The sequence below is a fragment of the Cornus florida genome, unplaced genomic scaffold (genome assembly GCF_030987335.1).
Source record: "Cornus florida cultivar Cherokee Brave unplaced genomic scaffold, ASM3098733v1 CherokeeBrave_3.0.0_Hap2_Chr10, whole genome shotgun sequence".
NCBI lineage: Eukaryota > Viridiplantae > Streptophyta > Magnoliopsida > Cornales > Cornaceae > Cornus > Cornus florida.
Genome location: NW_026775580.1, coordinates 109,766,077 through 109,793,333, shown reverse-complemented (window position 1 = coordinate 109,793,333; position 27,257 = coordinate 109,766,077). Strand labels below are relative to the sequence as shown.

The 27,257-nt window shown below is 35.6% G+C and overlaps 3 protein-coding genes across 3 annotated transcripts; 2 read left to right on the top strand and 1 right to left on the bottom strand.

The window, feature by feature from the left end:
- The first annotated feature begins 1,774 nt into the window (after positions 1 to 1,774).
- LOC132278381 (probable flavin-containing monooxygenase 1) lies at positions 1,775 to 7,270 on the top strand. The gene is made up of 5 exons (XM_059780174.1): positions 1,775 to 2,212; positions 3,546 to 3,786; positions 5,908 to 6,086; positions 6,218 to 6,567; positions 6,681 to 7,270. Exons 1-5 carry the CDS (start codon positions 1,775 to 1,777, stop codon positions 7,021 to 7,023), a joined length of 1,551 nt encoding a protein of 516 aa, XP_059636157.1. The 3' UTR covers positions 7,024 to 7,270.
- A 7,840-nt stretch (positions 7,271 to 15,110) lies between these two features.
- LOC132277008 (uncharacterized) lies at positions 15,111 to 18,028 on the top strand. Its single transcript, XM_059778697.1, has 2 exons — positions 15,111 to 15,471; positions 17,641 to 18,028. Exons 1-2 carry the CDS (start codon positions 15,332 to 15,334, stop codon positions 17,774 to 17,776), a joined length of 276 nt encoding a protein of 91 aa, XP_059634680.1. The 5' UTR covers positions 15,111 to 15,331; the 3' UTR covers positions 17,777 to 18,028.
- A 331-nt stretch (positions 18,029 to 18,359) lies between these two features.
- LOC132277007 (respiratory burst oxidase homolog protein E) lies at positions 18,360 to 25,373 on the bottom strand. The gene is made up of 14 exons (XM_059778695.1): positions 24,585 to 25,373; positions 24,326 to 24,485; positions 23,867 to 23,915; positions 23,492 to 23,605; positions 22,217 to 22,639; positions 21,110 to 21,493; positions 20,833 to 20,928; positions 20,419 to 20,534; positions 20,153 to 20,323; positions 19,903 to 20,062; positions 19,622 to 19,810; positions 19,407 to 19,535; positions 19,124 to 19,202; positions 18,360 to 18,663 (listed from the first exon to the last, which is right to left on the bottom strand). The coding sequence occupies exons 1-14, from the start codon at positions 25,150 to 25,152 to the stop codon at positions 18,554 to 18,556; spliced, it is 2,748 nt and encodes a 915-aa protein (XP_059634678.1). The 5' UTR covers positions 25,153 to 25,373; the 3' UTR covers positions 18,360 to 18,553.
- Between the last annotated feature and the right edge of the window lie 1,884 nt (positions 25,374 to 27,257).

Below are 27,257 nucleotides of genomic sequence, written 5' to 3'. Positions count from 1 at the left end.
TTACCCCAAGTTAAGCTCCCTATGTTAAGTGGGTTTATTGTATGTTAATAAAACAATCGAAAGAACTTTTATTGTAAGTTTTATTTATTTTTTAAGAACAGTTTTATTTTCGCGCGTGAACATTTTTATGCTATCTTTTCAGATAAATAACTTTTATAATTATGTTATATATATGTTTCTTGAAATGTGTATTTTAGAAAATTAAATTAAACAAATTATGAATTTGTGGTATATTTTGTCTGAATTGGAAGTTCTAAAATGATGAAGACAAGTTCAATAAGGGAATCCCTGAAAGCACAGTGGACTAATTCAAATATCTGAATATTTGATGACTGTTGAACAAAAGTTTGGGCTTCAAGTTCTGTGGCCCAATGAATTTCTTGGGTGGGGCTTAGGCTCTTGGATAAATTCTGATTTCAGAATACTCTCACGTGCGTTCAAGTTTGGGAGGAAGGGGCTAACGACAACTCACAGCCGAAAAGCCGCCTGTCGTGGTTGAAGGGGTAGCAAAAGCCAACTAAAAAAAGCTAAACAGGTGTGTATATATGTATGTATATTATTACAGTGCCATGGTTGTGCGTTTGAATTTTGATTTGAATTTGATTAAAAAAAAATAAGACTATTACCAGGAAAATGAAAAGCTTGAAAGAACACAGATGGTCATAGTATGTAAGTAGACTAGAGTTAATTAGAGGGACTTTGAAATTAATTCAAGTATTTGCGTGTACTCTGCAAATATTTTCCCATACGATCTAATGGGTATGCTTTGATTTCATTGGATTTGCCCTCATGTTTCTACTTGTTTTCTAGGATGTTTCCTTTTTCAACCCATGGGCTGCACCAAAACCATGGACCAAATTTCACACGAGAGGGATAGATTCATGCATACTTCCTTAAAATTAAGGCCTCTCTCTCCATACATATATGTGTACCTATAATATATGCTACATGGAATGTAAGAATTCTATGTAGATCGCCATCAACAAAAGCAATTTATGGTGGCTGGTGGCTGGTTTTTTTGTACATAATATTCATCCTTATGAACTTCACCTAAAAAAATATAATAGTGTATAATAATAATAACGGAACTGAGATGAGTCGGATCAATTGATTTATTTTTTATTTATGATAAAATTATTTAACTCGATCCCAATTTATATACGTTTGGATCTTTAAATATGCAAAGGCCGAATGCATTATAGTATAACACAAGTGTTGTACCGTGTGAGATTCCAACCCCATAAATAAATTTATTCATTTATAATTAGTTATTGATTTAATATAACAAGAATGCGATCGACATTTATTCCTTTTTTTTTCCAGTATTATTACTTTGCATATAAATGTATCACAAAAACAACAATAATAGAAGGGATTAGGCAACTAGCACTTTCATGATTTCATCAGTACCGTCACTCTACCTATATGCATATATTTATACAAATATATATACATATTTAGAAGGGCTCGAAAGTGATGAGAAATTCAACCACCACCTTCAATTTAGAAACTAAAGCAAAGCAAAGGATGGAAGAAATTTCCCGACTATAACCGGCCAGTTTCTCGTACTAACCATATAATCCTACAATATTAATTAAAAAGAGAAATGGTCCTCTTTCTCTCTCTAGGCTTTAAAATCAGTTCACATGACGTGTTGCTAACGTAACCAACTCATGCGAAGTCTATAAATTAGCTCATTTCGATCACTAGGTTCATAAGCATCTCAAAATTCTAGCTCAAACACACACATACACACACATATATTATAATTTCAATGGCTTTCTTCTCTAAAATTGGCATCATTGGAGCTGGCATAAGCGGTATTGCTGCTGCCAAACAGCTCTCTAAATATGAGCCTGTGGTGTTTGAAGCCACTGACTCTCTTGGAGGAGTTTGGAGACATTGTTCTTACAAGTCTACTAAACTTCAGACCCCTCGTTGCGATTACGAGTTCTCGGATTATCCATGGCCCCAAAGAGATAATACAAGTTTTCCATCTCATTTAGAGATAGTGGAATACTTGAATTCTTATGCTACTCACTTTGATGTGTTGAAATTTGTCAGGTTTAATTCCAAGGTGGTGGAAATCCGGTTTGTTGGTGACCGGGAAACCACCGATATTGGTGGTAAACCGGGAGAATATGGAAGTTTGTTGGCCGGCAAGCCGGTGTGGGAGGTTGCTGTCCAGTCCAACCAGTCTCAGACCATTCAGGTTGTTATCTTTCTAGGAAAATTACTTGATTCACAAAATCAGGACCCTTTCTTTTATATATGGGACTTCCACTTCTTTTCATTTCCCTGAAATTTCTATTTGCTGATTAAACTCTATATATTTAGTACCTTCTATATAGGAAAATTATATAATTGACTACTTTAATAGCCCCACTAAAAGAAGGCTGTCAAATCTAGAACAAAAATTGCAATATTTTGCCATTTTCCAGCCTGAACTGCAAACGCCATGTTTTTCAATTTTTATTCTTTAAATTCATCTCTTTATTTTTATTTATGGTATCATTATTAGCTTTGAACATTATAATAATTAACAAATGTCTGTCAAAATAGATAGATGAATTTAATGATCAAATACACAATCTTTTATTTATACACATATAACAAGGGATATACAAACTAATTATATATATATATATGTATGTATATATAAAAACAAGGGATATGCAATGTAATGAACTATTGCAAGGTAAAAGTGCTCTTGTAAGTTACAACAACAAAGGTTGTTTTGTTTTGTTTTTTTTTTCAAGTATTGATAGGATTAATATTCACAAGATCGTGACAAAATTTTATGTTGGATGTCAAACTATCTAACACAACCCTCCTTTTTTATCGAGGCTAGTAGGGTGATTATTATTATTATTTTATTAGTATCTATTTTTAGTGATAAAGAAGGTAAACCAAGTTCTTATGAAATTCTCCTATATTTATAATGATTTTTTGTGACACTTTCTATATGTAGGCTCCGTTTGTTTCGACATAAAATATTTTTTAGGTAAATTATTATCTTTTATTTTTACTTTGTCGGTGTTTGGCAAAGGTCTACGTCGAGGTTGAGGTCGAGTCCATTGGGTGGGACATGTAAAATAACCTACCGAAAATTGATAAATAAATTATTTTTGTTATATTTTAATAATTTTTTTCTTTATAAATATTTTACGACAATCAAATACCAAAAAAATAAAAAATAAAAAACATTTAAAAAAAAAATTTTTTACATCCAAACAAACGTTGCCGTAGGGTATAATATTTTGCTTATCTATGTGAAGTTTTAGCAAAGTTGTACATGCATCCTCTAATATACTTACTTCATCTAATCAACTGAATTATTTGGATACAATCATATGTGTGCCCAAACCTTAACTCCTCCTGGTACTAAAAAGTAAGCCTAGCTTGTTAAAAAAAAAGTGACAATAATTTGCAGTACTAAGTATACATGCATCATTATTATTATATTTATGCATATATACAGCACAGTAGTGATAAAGTAACAAAATATTGCTTATATATTAATTATTTTGTTTCGATCATTTCAGTGGTATACCTTTGAATTTCTTGTGGTTTGCACGGGGAAATATGGCGATGTACCAAAAGGACCAGTTTTCCCTCAGAAAAAAGGACCTGAAATATATGGAGGAAAGGTTTTGCATACTCTTGATTACTGCAAACTCGACAAAGAAGCCTCTACCCAACTACTTAAGGGAAAGAAAGTTGTAGTCGTTGGCTACAAGAAATCAGCTATAGATTTGGCTGTTGAATGTGCAGAAGCAAACCAAGGTAATTATTTTAACATCTATTCAAACAAACACAGCCACACAACACAACTAACAACTCTGTTTATCATTTTTGTTATGCCTTTTCTTTTATATTTTTCTCTATTTTCTCACATGATAGTTAAATGTGTCTTCCACATTATTTATTTTGCTTATGGTTAGTACAGAAAAAATAAAATTTTACAATTTTTTTTTTTTTTTTTTTCATGTTTAATTTAGGACAAGCAAAAGGTATTATCTAATGAATCATAGCCAAAATGAATTTTTGGTTCAACAAATACAATGACTTTTTTTTTTGAAGTTAAATATATATAATAATAACTTTTGCTTTCTTATTATTCCTAATATCATTGTCACTATTTGGCATCTATGTGTAGGTGGGTGGGTGTATGCGATGCCATAAAGTCTGATCATTTTGCTCATACTTATTGATATTCTCACAAGGCTTTTTAGAATAATAAATTCGGTTTTTTATAATCTTTTTGGGGAAAAATTAGTATAATATACTAGAATTTTATATAGTCTAATTTTTATTGATTTTTCTTGTCCGTGTTGTTTCGTTTCGGGCCCACAAAGGCAGGCCAACAACTTGAATTTAGTTATATTCTTTGAAAAAATCTGTCGTAAAACCAGAACCATTAATTTACTTGATGTTTGTATCTTAATGTTTTTTCCACGGAGAATAGGGGCAATTTTGACCAAGGAATAGGTCGTTTTAGTGTGACTAATCACTATTTTCTACGTTGTGATATGTAAAGAAGTATGCATGGTTTTGATTATGAGAGTCAATACTGGAACCTTCACTTACAAAAAAAAAAAAAAAGGTCAATACTGGAAGTAGAAAACGTGGGAAAAGGCTGTACGTGGCCAAAGTGTGAAAACTGACAATGAAGTGTGTGATGTTTTGACACAAACACTTGTTTTCAGAATTTTTTAGAGCAGCCCCAGCTGGCATAGGAGTGATGGTTAGAGCTTGGGTTTTCACATAAGGGGTCCGAGTTCGACTCCTAACCTCTGCGTTTTCGGACTCACCCGAAGGTGTCCTTGGACAGGGCTCCACCTCCAGGTTTGTACCTCACGGTGGGTCCCTAAGGGGCCTTGCGTGGAGGAGTTCCTGAGTCATCCAAAAAAAAAAAAAAAATTTCTAGAGCACACAATTGGAATTCCACGGTATTTGATTTGGACTTCGGTGACAACTAATAAAATATATATATATATATGGCACTTAAGGCCTCCCCCCTCAACACACACACACAAACAAATACTACAACGGGCTTTATTTCCCTTTTTTGTTCTATATTTAAAAATTCATTGTACACCACTACACCCAATTAATATTTACCACAAGAAAAAATTATGGTCAAACTTTCGCGACCTTGAAAACTGCTTATATTTTTCAAGAAAGCCAATTTGGGTTTTGCGACCTGTTCCAGTTATTTCCTTATTCGGCTATTATACTACTGTCCATTAAAAATTCTTCATTTGAAGAAATTAGGGGTGGGGTAGATTTGGTAATTTTCACGTGAAAAACTAAGGTATTTGTATATGCAGAAAGCGATAGATATATAACTTTCATATATACATGTGTATATGCAGAAGTCTACATAGGAGCATGGACCGCGATTAGAGAATTGTGTTTGAGGGATCGATCTTGAACAATAATAATATATACTATTAATAATATATAATGAAGTATCATTAAAAATTAAGTGGGAGTATTTTTAAAAAATTTTACAAAAAAGTAAAGACACTTTAAATATATTTACAAAATATATAGGTAATTTTGCAAATAAAAAGAGTTTCAGTACGGGCGGTGCCCCCAACTGAGCCTTAATGCTTCCATGTCTGTGTAGAAGCAACGGGTGTATAAATTTCTTAGCAAGATAAAAATAAAAAATTTGTTTTATTTTATAAATTATATTTAAAATTAAATGTTTTTATTTAAAGGGAGCTTAGTTTTCTTGCTTAATTTCTTTAAATTATAGTCTCAAAGAATATTCAGTTTATAGCTGCAATGGAAATTAAATCAATAATTATTTTTCTATTTTCATTATTTTTTCCAGTAGAGTTTATGTTCAGGGAAATTCACAAGTATTTTATATTGGTGTGACTGTATTTATTGAAGGACCAGAAGGCAAACCATGCACCATGGTAGTAAGGACTCTGCATTGGACCGTTCCACATTATTGGGTTTGGGGTTTGCCATTTTACTTGTTCTATTCAACAAGATTTTCTCAGTACCTCCATGAAAGACCAAACCAAGGTCTTTTCAGGACCCTCCTATGCCATCTATTATCTCCTGCAGTAAGTATATATATATTATATATATATATATACATTTCCCTTTCTTACAACACATTAATGTTAAGTAATTACTCAATTTGTTTAGACTAATGCTAATTAGGCTTTGGCCTTTCTACAATGGTTCTTGACAGAGACGAGCTGTGTCAAAGTTTATTGAATCCTATTTGGTATGGAAGCTTCCATTGCTCAAGTATGGACTGAAACCAGATCACCCATTTGAAGAAGACTACGCGTCTTGTCAGATGGCTATCTTGCCAGAGAACTTTTTCTCAGAGGCTGATAAGGGAAAGATTGTGTTCAAAAAAGCATCAAAATGGTGGTTTTGGGAAGGAGGAGTAGAATTTGAAGACAACACTAGGTTGGAGGCTGATGTTGTGGTTTATGCCACTGGATTTGATGGCAAGAAAAAGCTCAAAACCATATTACCGGAGCCTTTTCGCAGTCTCATAGAATTTCCCTCTGGCATGATGCCATTGTACAGGTAATTGCACAATACGTACTGCCCCTATCAGAGCTCGAACACTCAACCTAACCTATAATTGTAGGTTCTATATCGAAATATGTTTAATTTTTTTGGTTGGTTTTATTGGGCAGGGGCACAATTCATCCATTGATTCCGAACATGGCATTTGTGGGATTCATTGAGAGTGTTTCGAATCTGCACACAGCAGAGATGAGGTGCAGATGGTTGGGTCGACTTGTAGATGATGAATTCAAGCTCCCAAGTGTGGAGAAGATGCTTCAACAAACAAGTCAAGAGATGGAGATAATGAAGAGGACAACCAGGTTCTATAAGAGGCACTGCATTTCTACTTACAGTATCAACCACACTGATGAAATATGTGAAGACATGGGTTGGGCGTCTTGGAGAAAGAACAACTGGCTTGCAGAAGCATTTAGCCCCTACAACAGTAAAGATTACGAAGAGGAAAAATGAATATATATATATATATATATATATATATATATATATATATATATATATATATGAAACTATATGGATGTTAATGCCTTAATTCAAATTTTTAAATTTTTTTTTTTTTTTTTTGTTACAAAATAATACATAGCAATTGGTATACGAATAAAATGTTTCGGAGTAGATTACTTAAGCATTTACATTCTTACATTGTACCTCTTCAGAAATTTATAATACTAGAATATATATTCATGGTTCAATCCTTTGTTTATATGGGTATTTCTCTCTTTAATTATTCAATCTACCAGTGGAATATAAAATGTCTTCTAATTATTAAGTATACTCTGTTAATTAAGATTTGAGAGTACTGAATAGGACAAATTGAATACAAACTTAACTGTTGTCTTTAATTGTATATGGTTTCACTTTCAGAATTCAAATCGCATTCTAAGGCTTAACAGGCCAAACATTTTAGGGATAATTAAATAGACATCGACTTTTTTAAAGCTCTGTTTACTACTGTACTTCATAGGTAAAAGGCATGATGTAAAAAAAAAAAAAAAAAATTACACTATTTAGAGCAGGTCCAATACGTTTTTAAGTGAGCCCAGACCAATTAAGCGACCCAATCAGCTTCATTACGGGTCACCAAATGGGCCGCAAATTTAAGATTTCCATTACACTCTAATTAAAAACTTGGACAAAATAGACTAGGAGATAATTCAAACTTTAGAGGAGAGTGATATATCTGGTTTAATTTTCTTAAGATTATTTTTAAGAACTCTAAAACTCTAAAATTATTTTTAAAGAAGACCGGTTTTATTTCATTTCTTTCTGTTATAAAATTGAACCAAACGCGGAATTTTTTTTTTACCCTTTTCTTATATGAAAAGATAATATTTTCACTATAGTGATATATTTATTATAATATAAGGACATTACATACTTTTCGTCGCATACTAACTATAGCGAACCCGTTAAGACGTGGTTTATTAGTGTGTAATTTGTTCAAACCTAAATGTAATTTACCTTTCTTTCTTTCTTTTTTTTCTTAGGTAAATTGTAGTGAAACCCCCTTCAGGTTTGCTTAAAAAAAAGGTAAATACAACTTAAGTCATTTTTTAACAATGACAATTCTAGATTCCCAAACTTAAACAATGACACCCCATTTTATAAAAAAAGAAATCAAACACGGCCTTAATTGACATGAAATGTCTAATATGCCCTAAGTTTTATTTTAATTCTCTAACAAAATGACCAAACTACCCTCTGTTTATCTTTATATTTTCAATCCCTATTTGGCCAGACTCTCATCTGTCTTTCAACCCCTCTCATCTCATCGGGTGGTGGTGGCGACGAAGGTTGTGGGTGAAGATGTGGGTGGTGGCAGCAAAGGTTGTGGGTGGCGGCGGCGAAGGTCGTGGTGAAGATGTGGTGGTGGGGCGAAGGTCGCGATTAAGATGTGGTGGTGGGGTGGTAGAGGCGAAGGTCGTGGGTGAATCCCTTTGTTTGATTCGACAATCCCTCTATTCGATGTCGCTATCGCCGTTGTTGAACCACAGTTTGGGACTGGATGTGAAGAATAAGAGGGGTGATTGGCTACGGGATTTTGGGTGTTTGGCCGCTGCAGTTTTTGTGCGTGAGGTGTGACCGGCGATAAGGTAGTAGAAGATAGAGGTGGTGGTGGCGACGTGGTAACAGAAGGCGGCGGCGAGCTAGGCTTTGATAGGCTCGGCCGTGGAGGGTGTCTGCTGTGATGGATGTGGCAGCGAGCTCAGCATTGATGGGCTCGGCCGTGGAGGATGTCGGCTGTGATGGAGGCGGCGACGAGCTCAGCTTTGATCGGCTCGGCCGGTGTAGAGCTTGGCTTTCAGTTCTTTTGATTAGGACTGTGGTTGGGGTTGCAATTGATGGTGAATAATGAACTGCACCGACGATGTGGAAGGCATGAATTGGGTGTCTGTGCTACAATGTGTCTGCTATTGATTATTATTATTTTTTTTTGTTTACTCACTGTATACTAATTTCAAGGAGATTATATCTCTAAAAAAAATACAGAGTGAGCAAAATTTGATAGAGACGAAAATCATGTAATTTATGGACATGTGTGTAATTTGAAACCCTACATTTTGTGTATATATGTAATTTTTAGTTGTTAGGTTTTGTGTAACAGTGGTGGTGAGTGAGGTTACGGTGGTTGTGTATTTTGGTTGAGGCTACTTTGGTCATTTTACGTGGTCAAAGGGTGGTCAAAAGGTAAACATGTACTTTCATCATATTTGGGGTGTTATTGTCCAAGTTTGCAAACTTGAAGGGTGTCAATGTCCAAAAATAGCCTAAGTTGTATTTACTTGTTTTTTAAGCAAACCCAAGGGGTGTCACTGCAATTTACCCTTTTTTTTTTTCTTTTTTCCTTCATTTTCATAAAGATAAGGAGAAAAATCAAATAACCCCCAAGTATTATCACTTTCGTCCAAAATATTCCCACTAAAATTAACCATAAAACGTCATCATATTACTCCCAAATTGATATAAAATGACAAAACTACTCTTATAATTTAATTGTTAAATTTAAAAATTATAATATTATTATAAAATTACAAAAATATCCTTGAATCTTCTTCCTTCAACACCTAGGGTCGATGAAAACAATGTACTGAAAAGACATAAATACCTTTTTTCTCTTTCCTCGCCGGCCACCATACCAGTGACAGTGTCTGTCACACCACCATCTCTATGTGCCATTCGATTTGGTCCTTTACAGAAATCATAATTAGACCAATCGGTAGAGGTGATTACGGCATTGTTTGGTAAGTTATTTTCAAACACATGTATGTATATATATGTATTGTAGATGGTATATATAGATGTGTTGTTTATGTACCCTGTCGTGGAATTTGAAGTTTGGTTCTTTCTGGATTTGTTTTGGGTTAATTTGGGTTCTTTCTATTCTTTGTTTTAGAACTTTATGTGGTTATGAACCCCTAAAGTACAAATTTTTGGTATTTCTATTAGTTTGTTTTGATTGAATCTCAAATGGGTCTTGGGTTGTTTTAGTAGATGTGTAGATGTATTATTTATATATCCAAATACCGAGTTGAAGTTTGTTTCTTGCTGGATTTGTTTTTGGGTTAATTTGTTATTTTTTCTTTTCTCTGCCTTTGAACTTATGTGGTTATGAAGACCCAAAGTTCAAATTTTAAGTATTTCTATTAGTTTGTTTTGCTTAAATCTTAAATGGGTCTTGGGATATTTTAGATAAGAATATTTAGATGTTTTATTTATATATAATACTAAGTTGAAGTTCGATCCATGCTGGATTAGTTTATTGGTTAATTTGCCGTTCTTTTTATTCTGTCTTTGAACTTCTGTGATTATAGAGATAGAAAGATCAAAATGCCAAAGAAATGAAAGACCAAAACCCAGGAAAGATGCAGAAGAAATATGAGAGAGAGCTTTCAATAGAGAACTGGCCGGATTTCATTGACTGAGTATAAAAATGGCTGAAGGTACTTCAATGGAGCAAGTTTGAGAGAGAAGAAAAAGGGCGAGACCAAAAAGCTTCACCATTGTCAAAACCAAAAGCTTCACAATTTCTATTCATTTCAGTGACCCAACCGATTGGTGCACCCTCAACTACCAAGATTTGCTTTGACAGTGTCACAGTGACAGAGATTAATTAAAAAATTAAAAAAATTAAAGTTGATAAAGCTCGCAATTGCAACACAAAATTGGCACCTCTTTCTCTTATAGATGATAATGGGTCTTCCTCCAATCAAGCAAAAATCATTCCAGCACATTCCTTATTTCCTCTATGATCTTAGGGTCACGTGAAATTTTTGTGTAGAATTGATTAAGCCTTTTATCACTCCTATAGTTTAGCATATTTTTCAAATTTAAATTTGTTGTAAACTTTCTATAGGTAGTCTCATTGTAACTCTGTATAAATTCACAAAGCAGTGATAATACAAGTGTGTTTTTTACGCTCTCAATACAACTTTATTCTCTTTATGGTATCAGAGCAAAAAAAAGCTCAAACGAGCAAGAAACAGAAGTCTGTTCCATGGCTGAAGAAGCTTCTCAAAATACCTCTACCCCTCTTGTTATTTCTTCCTCCAATCCACTTTGTATAGACAGCACCCTAGTTTCAATAAATGCCGCTACCCAACTCCCTCTCAAACTTACACCTTCGAACTATCCCTCATGGCGTGCCCAATTTCATTCCTTACTTCTTGGATATGATTTGATGAGCTATATTGATGGCACACAATCATGTCCACCCAAAAACCCTTTTGAAGGATGGAAAATCCTCACAAAAAGATAAGCTGTTGTTGCATGCTATCATCGCCTCAATGTCCTAAACTGTCATGTCATTTATTGCATCCTCAAAGACCTTCCATGAAGCTTGGGAAAAACTTGTCAAACTCTATGCTAACAGGTCACGATCAAGGGTGATGCACCTTAAGGAATGACTCACCCTTACTCTTTGAGGCTCTAGGCCAGTGGCTGAGTATCTACAGATTATCAGAGGAATATCTGATAAGCTAGCTCTCATTGATGCTCCCTTAGCCGAAGATGATATCATTATTCATTCTCTCAATGGCTTTGGACTTAAGTTCAAGGAAATTGCAGCAGCTGTACGAGCACGTGAAAATCCTATCACGTTTGAGGAGCTCCATGATAAACTGGTGGAATATGAGGATTTTTCCAAAAGAGAAGAAACTCGTAGAGATCCGTCTCCCAAAACGGCGAATTACACTCCCCATTCTGGTAGCAACAACTCTCATTCAAAGAATGGGAACACCTGCAACAGAAATGGCAAAAATTCTGGCCACTAATTTCAAGGTCACTTTAATCAAGGGCCCAACTTCAATCAACGACCAAACTCCAACTCACACCGTCGCCAAAATGGAAACCAAAACCAAGGCAGCCAAGGTTCTAAAGTTGTTTGTCAATTGTGTGACCAACATGGTCATGTAGCCAAACAGTGTTGTCGTGCACGATCCACTCATTTTCAAGAACCCATTGCGAATTGCGTCTCAGCCTCACAACCAATCAATCAAAATTGGCTTATTGACTCTGGTGCCTCACACCATGTGACCACTGATTTACGCAACCTCTCCCTTCACTCTGAGTAGAAGGGCCTGATGAGATAGTTATAGGTGATGGTTCAAGTTTAGACATAACTCATGCTTGTCTTCTTTATTTCATGCTTCCTCAGTTTGTAATTCTTGTCAATGTAATAAGAGCCATAGGCTCCCATTTGGTATGTCCTCCCTTCATAGTTGTGGTCCTTTTGATCTAATTTACACTGATGTTTGGGGCCCTGCTCTAGTAACTTCAATGGAAGGATTCAGTTTTTATATCATTTTTGTGGATCATTTTACAAAGTATGTATGGTTTTATCCTCTTCATCACAAAGTATGTCCATTATCTCTATGTGATCTCCTAGTTCTATTTCTCTTGCAACCAACAGTCCCATACTTTTTCCTGTGCCAGTCTCTCATAGCTCCTCACACAATGATTCACCAGGGTTGTCTTCTCCCATGCATCCTATTATGGAACTTGCATCTCCGCCACCGATGCCTCATAATGATGTACCTCACGCTTCTTCCCCTAACTCATATCCCTCCTCATCATCCTCCCCCTTGTCTAGTTCACCTCCTACATATCAAGAAACATCCCTTCAGCCTTCTTCCCTTAAACCACAACCAACCCGCACTCACCAAATGGTCACCCGTTCCCAAAATCAGACTTTTAAACTGAAGCAAGTTCATGCCACTTCCAAACACCATATTCTGGAACCACTTGTGTCTCTTAAGCATTACGTGATCCAAAATGGCGTTCTGCCATGTCTGATGAGTTTAATGCATTGGTTCAAAATGGAAACTGGAACATTGTTCCTCCTCACCCAGATCAGAATGTTGTTAGGTGCAAATGGGTCTTTCGTATTAAGAGACATTCTGATGGTAGCATTAATCGCTACAAAGCCCGTCTAGTTGCCAAAGGTTTTCATCAACGCCCTGGTATTGATTATAAGGAGACATTCAGTCTAGTTATTAAACCTACTACTATCAAAATTGTTCTTAGCCTTGCTTTTGCTCGTGGTTGGCCTATTCGACAACTTGATGTCAATAATGCATTCCTTCATGGCACTTTATCTGAAGAGGTATACATGTTGTAATCCCCAGGTTTCCTTGATCCTACCTTCTCGTCTCATGTGTATCGACTTCACAAGGCTTTTTATAGCCTCAAGCAAGCGCCTCGTGCATGGTACAATGTTTCTCTCCTATGGTTTCTCTAACTCTAAATCAAACACATCTCTTTTTATGTATTCACACAATCATATTCTTGTTTATTTTATAGTTTATGTAGATAATCTCATTGTGACGGGCAATAATGTCTCATTTATTACTCAATTTATTCATGTTCTTTCTACCCGATTTTATGTCAAAGATTTGGAGGCTTTACACTACTTTCTTGGGGTTGACGTCATTTCTACTTCCACTGGTTTATTTCTCACCCAACACAAATATATTCGAGACCTCTTGGACCGCACTCACATGTCTGGTGCAAAAGAGGTCAGCACACCTTTATCTATTACGGGCTCTCTTGTACTTCAGGATGGATCTTCACCTGCTAATCCAACTGAATTTCATAGTGTCATTGATGCTCTACAGTATCTATCCATTACAAGACCAGACATCGTCTATGCTGTTAACAAACTTTCACAATTCATGCATAAGCCTTCTCAGATACATTGGACTGCTGCCAAAAGGCTTATTCGGTACCTCAAAAGAACTATTCATCATGGTCTTTTTCTCAAACGTCATGCTACTCCTTTTTTGCATGCTTATTCTGATGCCGACTGGGCTGGAATTCGTGATGACTGTACCTCCACAACTGCCTACATTGTTTATCTTGGTGGTAATCCAATTTTATGGAGTTCAAGGAAGCAAAGATTCGTTGCTCGATCCTCTACTGAAGCTGAATACCGGGCTGTTGCTGCCACTACAGCAGAATTATCTTGGCCAGTCTCACTCACAAAACCTCTTGTTATCTTCTGTGATAATGTTGGTGCAATATATCTTTGTATTAATCCGGTTTTTCACTCACGCATGAAATATATTGTTATTGACTATCATTTTGTACGCGACCAAGTCTCCAAAGGATTGCTTCAAGTTTCTCATGTATCCACAACTGATCAACTTGATGATGCTCTTACAAAGCCTCTTTCAAGGCAACAATTTTCACTCTTACGATCCAAGATTGGTATTTCTAATGGAAGCACCATCTTGCGGGAGCGTATAGATGATAATGGGTCTTCCTTGAATCAAGCAAAATTCATTCCAGCACATTCCTTATTTCCTCCATAATCTTAGGGTCACGTGAAACTTTTGTGTAGAATTGATTAAGCCTTTTATCATTCCTATAGTTTAACATATTTTTCAAATTTAAATTTATTGTAAACTTTCTATAGATAGTCTCATTGTAACTCTGTATAAATTCACAAAGCAGTGATAATACAAATGTGCTTTTTACCCTCTCAATACAACTTTATTCTCTTTATTTCTCTCATCTGCACTTTTGCTTTCTCTCTCTACCTGACACTACTTTGATTTAAGTCCTCCCTACCCCTGTCCCTTTATTTGTATCCCAATTCTATTAAGTACCGTGTTGGATTTTTTTCTCGGAGTACCCTATGAGCGGATGCAAAGCTTCTGTTCATGATTGCCTCTTCAATTTATTTCATCATCACTTACACTGCTTTAATGGAGATTGTCAGTTCATCTTTCTCTCATTCTCTCTCTTTATATATATATATGTGTGTGTGTTTATATTATATATATAGATCCGTATAATTTTAAATTTTTTCTTTGCAATTGAGCTGAATTTTAAGAATTACTTCTAAACCCATGTTGCAGCCACCGACTTCAATTGTTTTAAATTACATGTTGGGAAGATAGGGGTATTTTTGTAATTTTATAATAATATTATAAGTTTTAAATTTAATAATTAAATTATAAAGACAATTTTGTTATTTTATATCGATTCAGGGACAATGCGTTTTATAGCTCAGGGTGTTTAAATTGAGTGAGGACATTTAGAACAAAAATGATAGTACATGTGACTTATGTGATTTTTCCCTAAAGATAATCTTGACCGTTCATCATCAGCACAGCAATGATGTGCTGAGTTGAGCGGGTTGATTAAAAGCCCCAAAACCCTTTAAAAACCCTAACATGATCACCAGATGCAGAATCATTGAATCGCAGCAAATAGGGCCTTGATCTTTTGTGTTTGAGTTTAGAAATTTTGTGTTAATTTGATGGAGGGATTACAGAAAACGTTCCGTACATTTTATGAAGACGCCAAAAATGGCTCTTCTTCTTCCTCATTCAACAAACCTTCTGGAGTGGACGCTTTGTCAACAGACAGTTCTAGGGTTCTAATCACCAGACCTCCCAGGTACTTTCCCTCTGTATGTGTATTATACTAGTAATCTTCCATGTTTTTTTGTTTTCTTTTTCTAAGTTTGTTTGAGCAGTGCAAGTATGGGGTTCTGTTCGCGATTTTTGTTCTTCCTAGTTGGTACTCACAGCCCCTCCGAAGAATTGTTTGCATCCAAGAGGAGTCGAACCTTAGATAACTAATTATAGTTCTGTTCGCTTTTAATACTAAATAACTAATGAATTTCTTAAATTTGTGGTCTTTGGTTTTACTGGAATTCATTTATTTTTGATCTTGTAATAATACTTAATTGCAAAATTTGCATTGTTCATTGTGGTCTTACTTTTTTGTTGACTTCACTTACTATACTGAACCAAAATTTCACAAGCATGAATGTGATTAAATGAGTGAATTAATTTTGGATTTTTGAGTTCCTTCTGAAACAATATTTGAAGTTGTGATTTTTTGTGGTTCCTATGCATAGTTACTATTTTAGTTGCCGTCAAGGTTAGCATTGTTTGGAAGCTTTTGGTTTTGTAGTAGACCTATAATACAGTTAAATTTAACTGGGATGATTACGATGAACTGATTGAATTGCCTAAACTGACATTTGATGCAGTTTGTCGGGCTTTTTGCTTGAAACACTGCGGAGCTACTAAATAGCTCTAGCAACAGTGCTTATTTAAATTGCTACCTAGCCGATTAATAACATGTTGAATGCTTCAAGCATTGAAAAAATGGTATGTCAGTCTATTAGCATTTTTTATTGTATATTAGTATGACATTTATAGTTTTTAAGCTAATTGTGTATGCTTGAGAGATGAATTATTGTGATTCTCCCCTTTTTGAATTCAATGGGTGATAGACTGGTGTCTAGATTGTTTGTTAAGGCCTTAGAGGGTTGAAAAAGAGAGAGTGTGAATGAAGAGTGAATAGCAGTGTGTCTATTCTTGTAGAGTATTAGGGCGGAGCGAATAGATGATTGTTTGAATGAGTGGAAATTCTAGTGGTTGAGTTGGACAATATATTTCTGAGATCCCTCTATTTTTGGCTTTCAACAAGTTATATTTTGAAATGTCTGTAGAATTTTGGGGTTACATGGTTGTAGTTTTGTTATATTTATGTGTTTTTCTTTTACTGTGATATGTATTTACAACCCTTCCGTGATTGCAGAAGTTTTTCTCTTTTTACTTGTTAGAAAAAGACATTTGCTGAACTTTTAAAAAACAAAATGTTAAGCTTCTCTAACATTTAAGGTCTGTTTGTTTAAGTATTTCTTTTTCATATTTTTGATCTTTTTGGCCCTTTTCTTCATTTTTCAAAAGTTTACAAGCAGCAAATGCTTTTTTTTTTTTTTTTTTTCCTTTCAAAATTTAGAAGACAGGCAAAATGTTTTGAAATAGTTTGTTTACCCTGAGAGATTTTTGTTCTCACTTTGTTCAAGTAACTTATATGCGAGTAATGATTGAAGCATGTTTAACGTAGAAATTTGGTTACTTGAAAAGTGAATAATTAAATATTGGAAAGAGCAATTTTGTTGCTGTTAGGTGTGGCATTTATCATCACATTTGTAACTATTATGTTGGTATAGCAATGAGAGATGTGTGGGATGTGGATGATGAATTATATGAACTCAAACCAATGTTCATATAGGAAGGATATGATAGCATGTAGTTTGGCTCGGGTTATGGACTTTGTTAAGAGCGGAATGGAAACATAGGATTCATGTAGCCAACCCCAAGTAGTTGGGAAAAGTTTTGGGGTGGTGGTGGTTTTGTAAACTCAAACCGATGTGGTGATTAGGAAGGAAATTCAAGTAAGAGTAATTCCTTTCATGTGATAAGATGATATATGATGTTTGAATCTTTAAAAAGACGTGCCATAAAAAAAGAAAAAAAAGCAAAAAAAGAAGAGAGAGAGAGAGAGAGAGAGGGAGGGAGGATGGAGACGATTTGCACTTGTGCTGAGCAAAGTCATCATGTATGCTAAAATAAATTGAATACATGGAATGTTGTTGCTTAGGAGAAGAGTTCACCCTCTTCTAAATTGCTATTCCTTTCATCTATTTTTTCATTTATTTATAATTTTGTTTTTTTCAATGATATATATATATATATTGAAACTGGAAGATTCTATAGGCAGCATTGTAAATGTGCTTTTAATTAAACTGCATTTATCTAATCGCAGACAAGTCGTATCACTATGGACCTGCTCAAAGCTTTGTGCAATTTTCTTTGTTGCTGGAGTCGTCGTTGGTTTCACTCTTAAGCGACGTGTCAAACGCTGGGCTTCAAAAGTTCTCAGGAGATTGAAGGATGACTAAGGGCGTCTGATCTTCAGATTCTCATGCCCATTCACTGTAATCATCTATATCATCCGAACATGAATGCGCTTACAATACAGCAGGTTTGATTCAATATATATGGCTTCCCTTTGTAAACAAGCTATTCTCAAACAATTTGCAATTATTAAAACGTTAGATTCTTGGCATTCAGTATCATGTGTTTCAAACAGATTGAATTTTGTGCTGAACAGCTATTACTGTCTTCATCTAAAAAATGATTGTGTTCTATAACTCAATTCTTCATGATACTTGAAAATACCATTCTCATCATTTTTGTTTTGTACAAGAGACAAGTTGTTGTCTAAATGGATTGGATGATGTGGATTGAATTTTATATATATGAAAAGAAAAGAAAATAGAAGAAGAAGAAGAGAGAGATGGTAAGTGAAGGAGAAAAGAGAGGGGGGGGGGGGGGGGGGGGGGGGGGAGGGAGGAGTTGGGTTGTTGAAAGAAATGTCTTACGAATTAAGTATTTATGTGAAACTTATTCCTTTTAGTATGAGAGAATGTGGGTATAATTAATAAACAGAACTCCAATACTTTGCCAAGAAAATTAGGCATGTTGAAGTGGATAGAAACCTTTATATCTAGTTTGTATTTTGACTTGATCAACAATGTAATATATGCATATACATGTATATGGGTATATTTATATTCTTAAGTAGTAATATATATTCCTCCGAATCATTTGAATAATTACAAAATAAAAAAGAAAAGAAAAAAACAGCTTCGTCTTCTTAGTGGCAGATACTTTCTTCAGAAATACTCCTTGTGGAACTCGAATCTTGTAGATGTTTTGCGAGTCAGCTCATGTGATAGCTTCTTGAGCTCCTTTGCCAACACTGGCATCCCACAGTAGAACACTCCTGCAGATTGTCAATCCTTCATATAATTAAACAATAATCTTTAATATCTCGTGTGTGTGTGTGTGTGTGTATTTTTCACAAGACCGTCTATATGACCCTAGGTTCAGAATGTCTGATCAGATGTTCCCAGTCTTCTTCTGGTTATCACCTTTGTAAAATTGGACATCCATGGAAGTATTGTGCGCATGTGCTTTGATTGGTAGGATTCCTCTTTAATCACATGACTAATGATCTCTCTGTCATGACCTTTTACTCCTAATTCCTAAAATGCTACGAATTTTCAGTTGGCAGTTGGTAGAATTAGATGGTTATCAATGAGCTGGGAACAACTTTAAATGCTATAACTTAGGTCCAGGTATGAAAAAATGAAGTTAAAGTTATGAAGATACTACTTGTTTCACATGCATATGTTTGTACGATAGTTTTGTTCTTTTGATTTTTTTTTTTTTTTTTTTTTTACCTACGACGGCGTATGGATGCTTTGAAGCTATTTTGGTGAACACTTCTTTCCAATTTGGTCTTGCAAAATGCGTCCTTACCTGCAACAAAGTTGACTTCATATATTATATACTATTAGGATCATTAACTGTACCGAAACTGTCATATAAAATGCCTATTTTTTTAATGAATTTATTAGTGCCATGATTGCCCTCCATTACTTGATAGAAAATGGTGGTTGTAGAACTATTGAATTATCAATATTAAAATTTTCATGTTCAATGTAAAATAATGATAGATCATACTCTGGTTCCAGATAGGATGTCAACACCATGTTTGGCATGGTTGAGAGCTTGGACCATGGTGATTAGGGTTGACCTTGCATCACCTTCTTCGTAAACACTCGTAAGATAATTGTGCATCTCAATTTGACCCTGTTTCGAAGTAATTATAAGAAAGAGAGGTAACACAATCAACCATAATGGGTAAATAATAAATAATAAAAAGTAAGTGCATATACTTTTTGATCCAATTCTGCAACTTCATTCATAACTCCTTTAAACCATTCGAAAGACCCATGTTCCCTAGTTACCCAATAGAAATGTGCATTTGTTGTTCTCTGGGATTTCTTTTTTCCACTTGATGTTATACTTGAAGAGGCAAAACTAGTCAGGCTATCATCTGATATACTTGTTTCTGTGTTTGAATCCTAAGCCACAGCACACAACAGATATCATAATTTGGATATTAAGAACGATGCCATTGATTTAGAAAAATAATTCTCCTTAGTATAAATTGTACCACTTGGTCTTCTGCTGTTCTTGTATCGTTTAATAGATCTCTGAGGATGCTTATAAAAGGAGTAGCTCCAATGCCAAGCCCCACAAGAAGTAACACATCATAGTTTCTGTAGTCCTGTGCTGCAGCACCATAGGGTCCATCGACATGCAGTTTGGGTAGACTGCACCAATGAATTATGTTGAGAAGACTTTTCAATAGAAAGTAATCTGAATATAAATTTTGGCTTGTAAAATTAATGCGATGAACTTACCCTCTCTGATCCATGTACCCAAGCTGTCCAAACGTTGCTCGACCAATCACACACGCTGAACCATTATCCTCGGTAAATACTCGCTTAAGTTCTTGCGTCCAGTCTCCCACTGTCCGGATGTGAACGCTGAGGTAGTCGTCTCCTGGTGCTGAAGTTATTGAAAATGGATGCCTGTAGATATCTCGAGAGGTTATTTTAATGCTTCGGCACGACACCCATTTCATTAAATGGAATGGGAGCTGGAAGCCCAGCAAAATCACACTCACCATTCAAATGGGGAGATTGTAGGACATTGTAGAAACATATACTGCCCACTTTTGTATTTAAACCCATTTGGCTTGGACATGATTAAGCTGAAGACATCTCCTGGTAGAACTGAAACCTGCAAGAACCTCTTATAATTTAACTAATTGCACATATTGTCGGTGCTATTGCAGACGGTCTTGAGAACTTATACATGGAGGGGCTAAAATTGTAGCAGCTAGTAATGCCTGTGATTGCTGTAATTGATGTCAAGAAGTTATTCGAAGCAAGAAATATTATTATACTAGTTTCTTAGAATGATCCTTATCGAGGTCGTAGAATTATTAAGTCGCTATATGTTATTCTTTGGAAATCCTGGATGGTAGGATCGTTGAGTTTAGTTTAGAGAAGACAACATAGGTTAATGACAGTCTTACCTTCAAAATTTTTACCGTATAATGTTCTGATCGACATGTTCTCAAACTCCGCTCTGCTATGTAGAGGAAAAGAGGAACAGAGATGTACATCCATGTCTGGAAAATTGAGAAAGGATCATTAGTGACACAGAAATCATCACATATCCACTCTGTCAACCAGATTTCAGTATTGTTTCTAGCATTTCATCTACAATTCGTTTCTCACACCTAATTAGTGTGTTTTCCTAAATATCAATAACAGCAAATGTTGTAAATAGCGGTGACTTCAAGTTCTTACCGTTTTCTGATACCATCTCTGGACGAAGAACAAGAAGGTTCCGTGGATTAATAACGCCACGTAGACTAGACCGAAGAGGTGATGAGAATACCAGAATGCGTTAAAGCCCGTCAACCTGTTGAATGGTGCCGGCAGCTTTACCACATTTTTGCGGAAGCGTCTAGTTGCAAGTGTGAAAGCAATGGTCATTAGAATCACCATAGAAATCCCAGTTAGGCCTTCAACACCGGTCAATAGGTCTTTGTAGGTGGGCTTTTTGTTGTTGAAATCAGAGGCTATGGTGGCGAATTTTTCTGGTGAAGAGTTAATCAAACGTGGAAAATCACAAAACATATGGTTTCCAACATGCAGGAGGATCCCAAATGCTATAGCACATGCAATTGTCTGTAAATTGAAAGTAAATAATTAGAGAATAAAATGTCAGGAAGGTGTTGAGAATGTTAGAAAATTTTTGCCCTCTAATCCACCACTGGATACATGCAAACCCTACACTCTACATGCACAGAGTAATTATTGAATTTTTTTTCTAGGATTTAAGAGTGGTGAATTGCTGCTTGGTTGATACTCTTTATCATGTACCTCTATATGTAACTGGTTACATTGGTAATTTTTGCCCTATAATCCACCACTAGACACATGCAAACCCTACACTCTACATGCACAGGGTAATTGTTGAATTTTTTTCTAGGATTTAAGAATGGTGAATTGACTGGTTGGTTGATACTCTTTATCATGTACCTCTATATGTAACTGGTTATATTGGGAGCTTAAAGTGACACACATCCCATATTTAGAGTTGGGTTGGGCTGGTAAAAACTTTTGAAGTCTGACACATTGCATGTGAGTTTAAACATTTAAGAAAGTGAATCAGTGGGCTTGAATGAGACACAAACAATTTGAAGGGATATATGCATGTGGAGGACCATATTTTAAAAGCAAGGATGAATTTGATTTCTCAGAAGTCATGCCTTTGTTTTCTTGTATAGTTCACAATATTGTAATTGCAGCCACAGTAAGCAAAGTATGTAAAATATTGGTTGAAACACTATCATTTGTTTCACAGAATGAAACGCATAAACAAATAAATATGAGTATGAAGTGTGCTACCTTGTGAAAATTGATGTTGTCGTCAAAAGGGATAAATAGCCTGGCTCTTGTGGAGCGGAGCCACGTCAACGTATTCCGACACACGGGCAAAAGGATGAGAGCCATGTTGAGCTTTAGGGTTTCTGCGGCCCCTTTAGCGGTTGTCAAGCAATAACCCATGACTTGAAATGCTGCTTTATCCCTGTATTGATTGAACTTCCATGCGAATAGAGCAGCCATGGCCATGAACCAGAGCAGCAAGATCCAACCTCTTTGCCAGTTCTCTAATACCAGGGACTTGAGTTTGGAGCTTGCCCTGCGCACCACATTCTTGGGCCTGGACGTCCCCAAGTTCTGGCTCCATCCTACACTAGCTGTGCTGAGAGGCCTGCTGTAGTTCATGTAGGTGTCTCTTTGTAGAAGAAGTGTTTCCAACTGCCATAACTGAAATAAAGGGCAATGAAGGGATTTTCTCCCATTTTTGTCTTATGCAAACAAGGATGTTCATGTATAAACCATTTCAGCCTAGCCCAGCCCTTGAAGTCAGCATAATATTTGGTGGTAACTGGTAACTGGTAACTAACCATCAACCCACCCGGGGCAAGGCAACCACCTCTCTCCCAGGGATCCATCCCTGTTGGACGTCACAATCACTTTTTTATAGGACTTGAGATTCTGTTTTATCAGCATGGGCTTGTTCACGCTAACTCATCAACTCTGTGTATACGCTTTGTAAATTCTTCTCTCGCTCTCGGTGCTCGCAATTTTTCACGGAGGAGGGTGTTTAGTGGTGTATAATACATACAAGTGTCTTGATTGGATTGGGCTTTGACATTATGATTACATTTGCCTAATGGAGAAGATCTAATTATATATATATATATATAGTTAAGACACACCTAATATGTGTTTCCAATTGAGAATTGAAATCTCAAACTCGTATTTGGATGGTAGGTGAGATCTCACTCAAACTAATGCTTTATGCTAATAAGTCATCTTGGAGAGGCTGCTAAATACAAACAATTACAAGATGTTTGAAAGCAACTTTGGATGGGTATGGGTAAATAATTTAGTCAAGAAATTTGGGGTCATAATAAAACTGGGTGTGTGCCAAAAATAGTTTATACATACAAACACCTTGTTTGAATAAGACAGGTAGAGGAGTAAATCCCAGTAAGAAAAAGATTAGATCAAAATTCTCGTATGAAAGAGCTAGGGACAGTATATAATAATAAATTAATAATGAATGAATGTCATTAGAAAATTAACCATTCATTCACAGGATACCTACTTTACCTCAATATAACCAAGATTTTCTGGATCTAGTTCTTCCATTATCAATGAAGCGTATTCCTCTGCTTGTTCTTTCAATTTGGACAGCTTATTCGCAGAAGCACTGAGCATTATAAGCTACAAAAAATGGTCAAATAAATCAATTATAATGCCATGATTAAATCAATACTTCATTCATTCATGATTTTAACTATACCATTGTTACAAACAAAATCTAAACCCCCTAAGAAAAACAAGAAAAATATTCTAGACGACGTAGTACCGTAATTTTGCAAAGTTATGTTGGCTTACGCATGTTACCTGCAATATTGTTTGACCTAAATAAAACTTTATTGATTTCGTTTTCCATAAGTTTACCAATTGAGCATCCAACTTTACCTCCCGCACTTCATCCCTTGTCACTCTTCCATCTTCATTGCTATCCGCCCTGAAAACCAACTTAATTCTGTTAATAACTAATTTTAATATAATTTCATTATAACTGCTCTTTCCAATTAAGTTATTGCTTTCTCCAAATTTCCCCCCTTCCTTTTTCTAAGAATTGGCAAAAATAAAAATAAAACCGGTATTTAGTCTTAAAACCAATTAATACTACATTTCAGTTTATTTGTTGGGTCATAATAATCAAAATGCAGTTTGGCACTAGCAAAACCTCACGGTTGAATCCGTTGGGATTCAAAGGCCGTTGTTTTGCTTGAAACAGAGATGAAGGGCATTAAAGTGCCAGACACGAGGCCAAAAACGAGCGAGAGAGACGTGTATGTGTGAATATATATATATATATATATATATATAGAGAGAGAGAGAGAGAGAGAGAGAAGAGAGAGAGAGTCCCACATGTCGAAGAAAATCTGAAGACGAGCGTCAAAGCTCTGGTCCGAAACCTGCAACCAGAAGTCATAAAGTTCATCTTTGGTTATCTTCCCAATGTTGTGACCTCTTCGTCTCGCCAGTGCATCAAATACTCCCAAAGCGAACTCTTTTGAGTCGGCCATTCCTAATCAACAACACAACAACAAAGTCAACAAAATTCATGCCTACTATTTCACAGCCGTTGATTAATCTGGGTGGACGGTGATTAAATTAGCTTCTTTACCTATACATTCACCGAAGTCCTCTCTACACAGCAACTCCTCCTTCGCCAAACACTCAAACCGCGACTCAACTTTTTTCCATAACTCGTTCGAATCTGATTTTCCGGTGTTTCTGCTAATGAATCTGAGGCCATTAAGAGCCTCCCGAGCGCTCGATCTCGTCCGTGCCAGTTGCCCTTTTATTTTCATAGCGTCGCGTGCGGAGATTGTAGGCACTTCGATTTCCGATGACGCTCTTGATGACGACGACCGTCTCAACCAAGAGAATTTCCGCCGAATTCTCGACGTCGCCGACAGACTCCTGGCCATAAATCCGTTCGCCGATTCTTCTCCGGCGGGGGGATTAGCGTTCGAAGTCGGCGTGACGCTGCACAAGACAATGGAGTCGTCTTCGAGCTCCAATGTCACTTCAACTAAATCTCGCTCATTGTTCGGTCTCAAGTCGTTGAGAAACATCGGCAACATTGCACCTCCCACGACGCCGTATTCCCTGGAGTCTTCCGGCAAATCAAATGTACGGCTATAATTCGATATTCTGGAGCTGCTTCCGAAGGAAGACGACGACCTCATTTTCCAGGTAAATGTAATTTTCTCTCTATCTTTTTCTCTCTGTACAGCCTACTAGTACTTACCTTAAAACTGTTTATCTCTCTCTAAAAAAGGCAACGATAGTGCCTTATTTCACACGCTTCGACTCAATGTTCTTAAAACAAACACCTCTCAACCGATCTCCACACACGATTTCAACGCTTTCGTCTAGTCGTGCTTAGAGTAGTTGAGATTTGTTCAAAAACTTCTGTAATTAATATGCCTATACATATATATATATATATATTATAGCTACCTAGCTACTATCATGTATATCTATATCTATATATATAGATATAGAAATATATTTATGTTCTACTATTCTAACCATATTTACTACTCTCTCCCTATGTGTGGAGTATGGAGGAGAGGTGAAATTTACGTGTTGACAAGAAGAGGAAGCATATTATTAGCTGAGTTGGCTGTGGTTCTTTTTCCAGAAACTACGGCAATGATTGCGCCACGTAGATAGGTGCAAATCTTACAGGCGTCGTTGATTCCTGAATGTTTTTGTGTTGTGATGAATACGAATGATTAATGATGTGGACAAAAAAGAAAATATAAAAATAGTGAATTTAGTAAATTAATGAGGTCAAAGTGTAAGGTGTCGATGGAGGAACTGGTCACGTCCTCGGCCATCACCGAGATAAAGAATCGGGTAACCAGTTTTTAGCAACAAGACGCTCTTTACATGTCTTGTAACGCTCCGAGTGTTGTCTTCTGGCATGACTGCGACTGTCACTCAACTTGGATTTTATTGTGCAAATATAATACTATATATATATATATATATATATATATAAATTGTTGTATCTATGTATATAGACATATCTCTCTCTCTATATAACACTCCACTTTATTAATTTTTTTTTTTTTAAATAACTTAAATGTGTTCCAAAATCACTTTTCCAATGCATAATTATTTTAAAAAGAACAAATCCTAAACACATTCTAATAATTCTTCAGTTACTTCTTGATAATTGTTAGCTTCTGAATTTGTTTTATACTCTCTCTATTCCAATTTAAATGTCACTTTTGGAGTGTAAGAATTTTGAAGGGAACATGTGGGGCATGCCTTGTCTCCCCCAAAAAGTTACTAATTTGTTCTTCTAAGTTTTAAATATTCAATTCGAAATTTTAAACTCCAAGTACAAATTTTTTTTTTTGAGACAAAGGGAGTATATCATATTTGAATAAGTATAGAACGATACTTCATTTTAATATTATTAACATATTTAGTGTGCACTTCCAATTTTTCGTTTTAGATCTTCCTAGCTCTATGTATGTTTTGGCAAACGACACCTACACTATGTACAAATTATTAACTTAAATAATAATAATTTATAAAATTATATATAAACATCATTATTATTATTGTGTGTGTATATACTGCGCGCTATCCACTCGTCTTAATGGGACTTGAACCCTTCAAGAAATGCATATTATTGCTTTAGTGATCTCATGGTAGGGGCACTATCTAACAAATGGAATCTAGTGGTTAGGAATTACAGTGGTGGGGCCTAAAAGGAATTATGAGGACCTTAATTTGGAAATCTCAGTGACATTATAGCCTTAATTACCTTTTTCTTCAACCATAATGTTATTGGGAGTTGCTATCACAGTTACATCTCAATACTCTTAACCTCCAAAACTTTTTGTATCTAATCATTTGACTAGGTTTAAGTTTTAAAGAAGAGGTTTGTAAATTTCAAAAGTGAGAGAATTAAGGGTGTAGTCTTGTAGCTCTACTTTAAAATTAGAGGATTCAAACTTGCTAAATGAACAAAGTGATTGTTTTGTTGAGATAAAAATACATCAAGAGTAAAAAAAATAAAAAAATAAAAAATTTCTATAATTGATGACACCTAATCGTCTATTGTCTTACACGGTCTAAAATATACCACAATAATTTTGACATAAATCAGCTTAGTGAGAAACCCGAGATGGGTCTCAATAATTACAGCGTGTTCAAAATTTAAAGGTATGGTTGATATAATTTTATAAAGAAACATTTTTATAGATGGAATGGTCAAAAGTTTTAGTTTGAAACATGCTTGTGGTGCCTCACAATTTAGTTGGGCGTATAC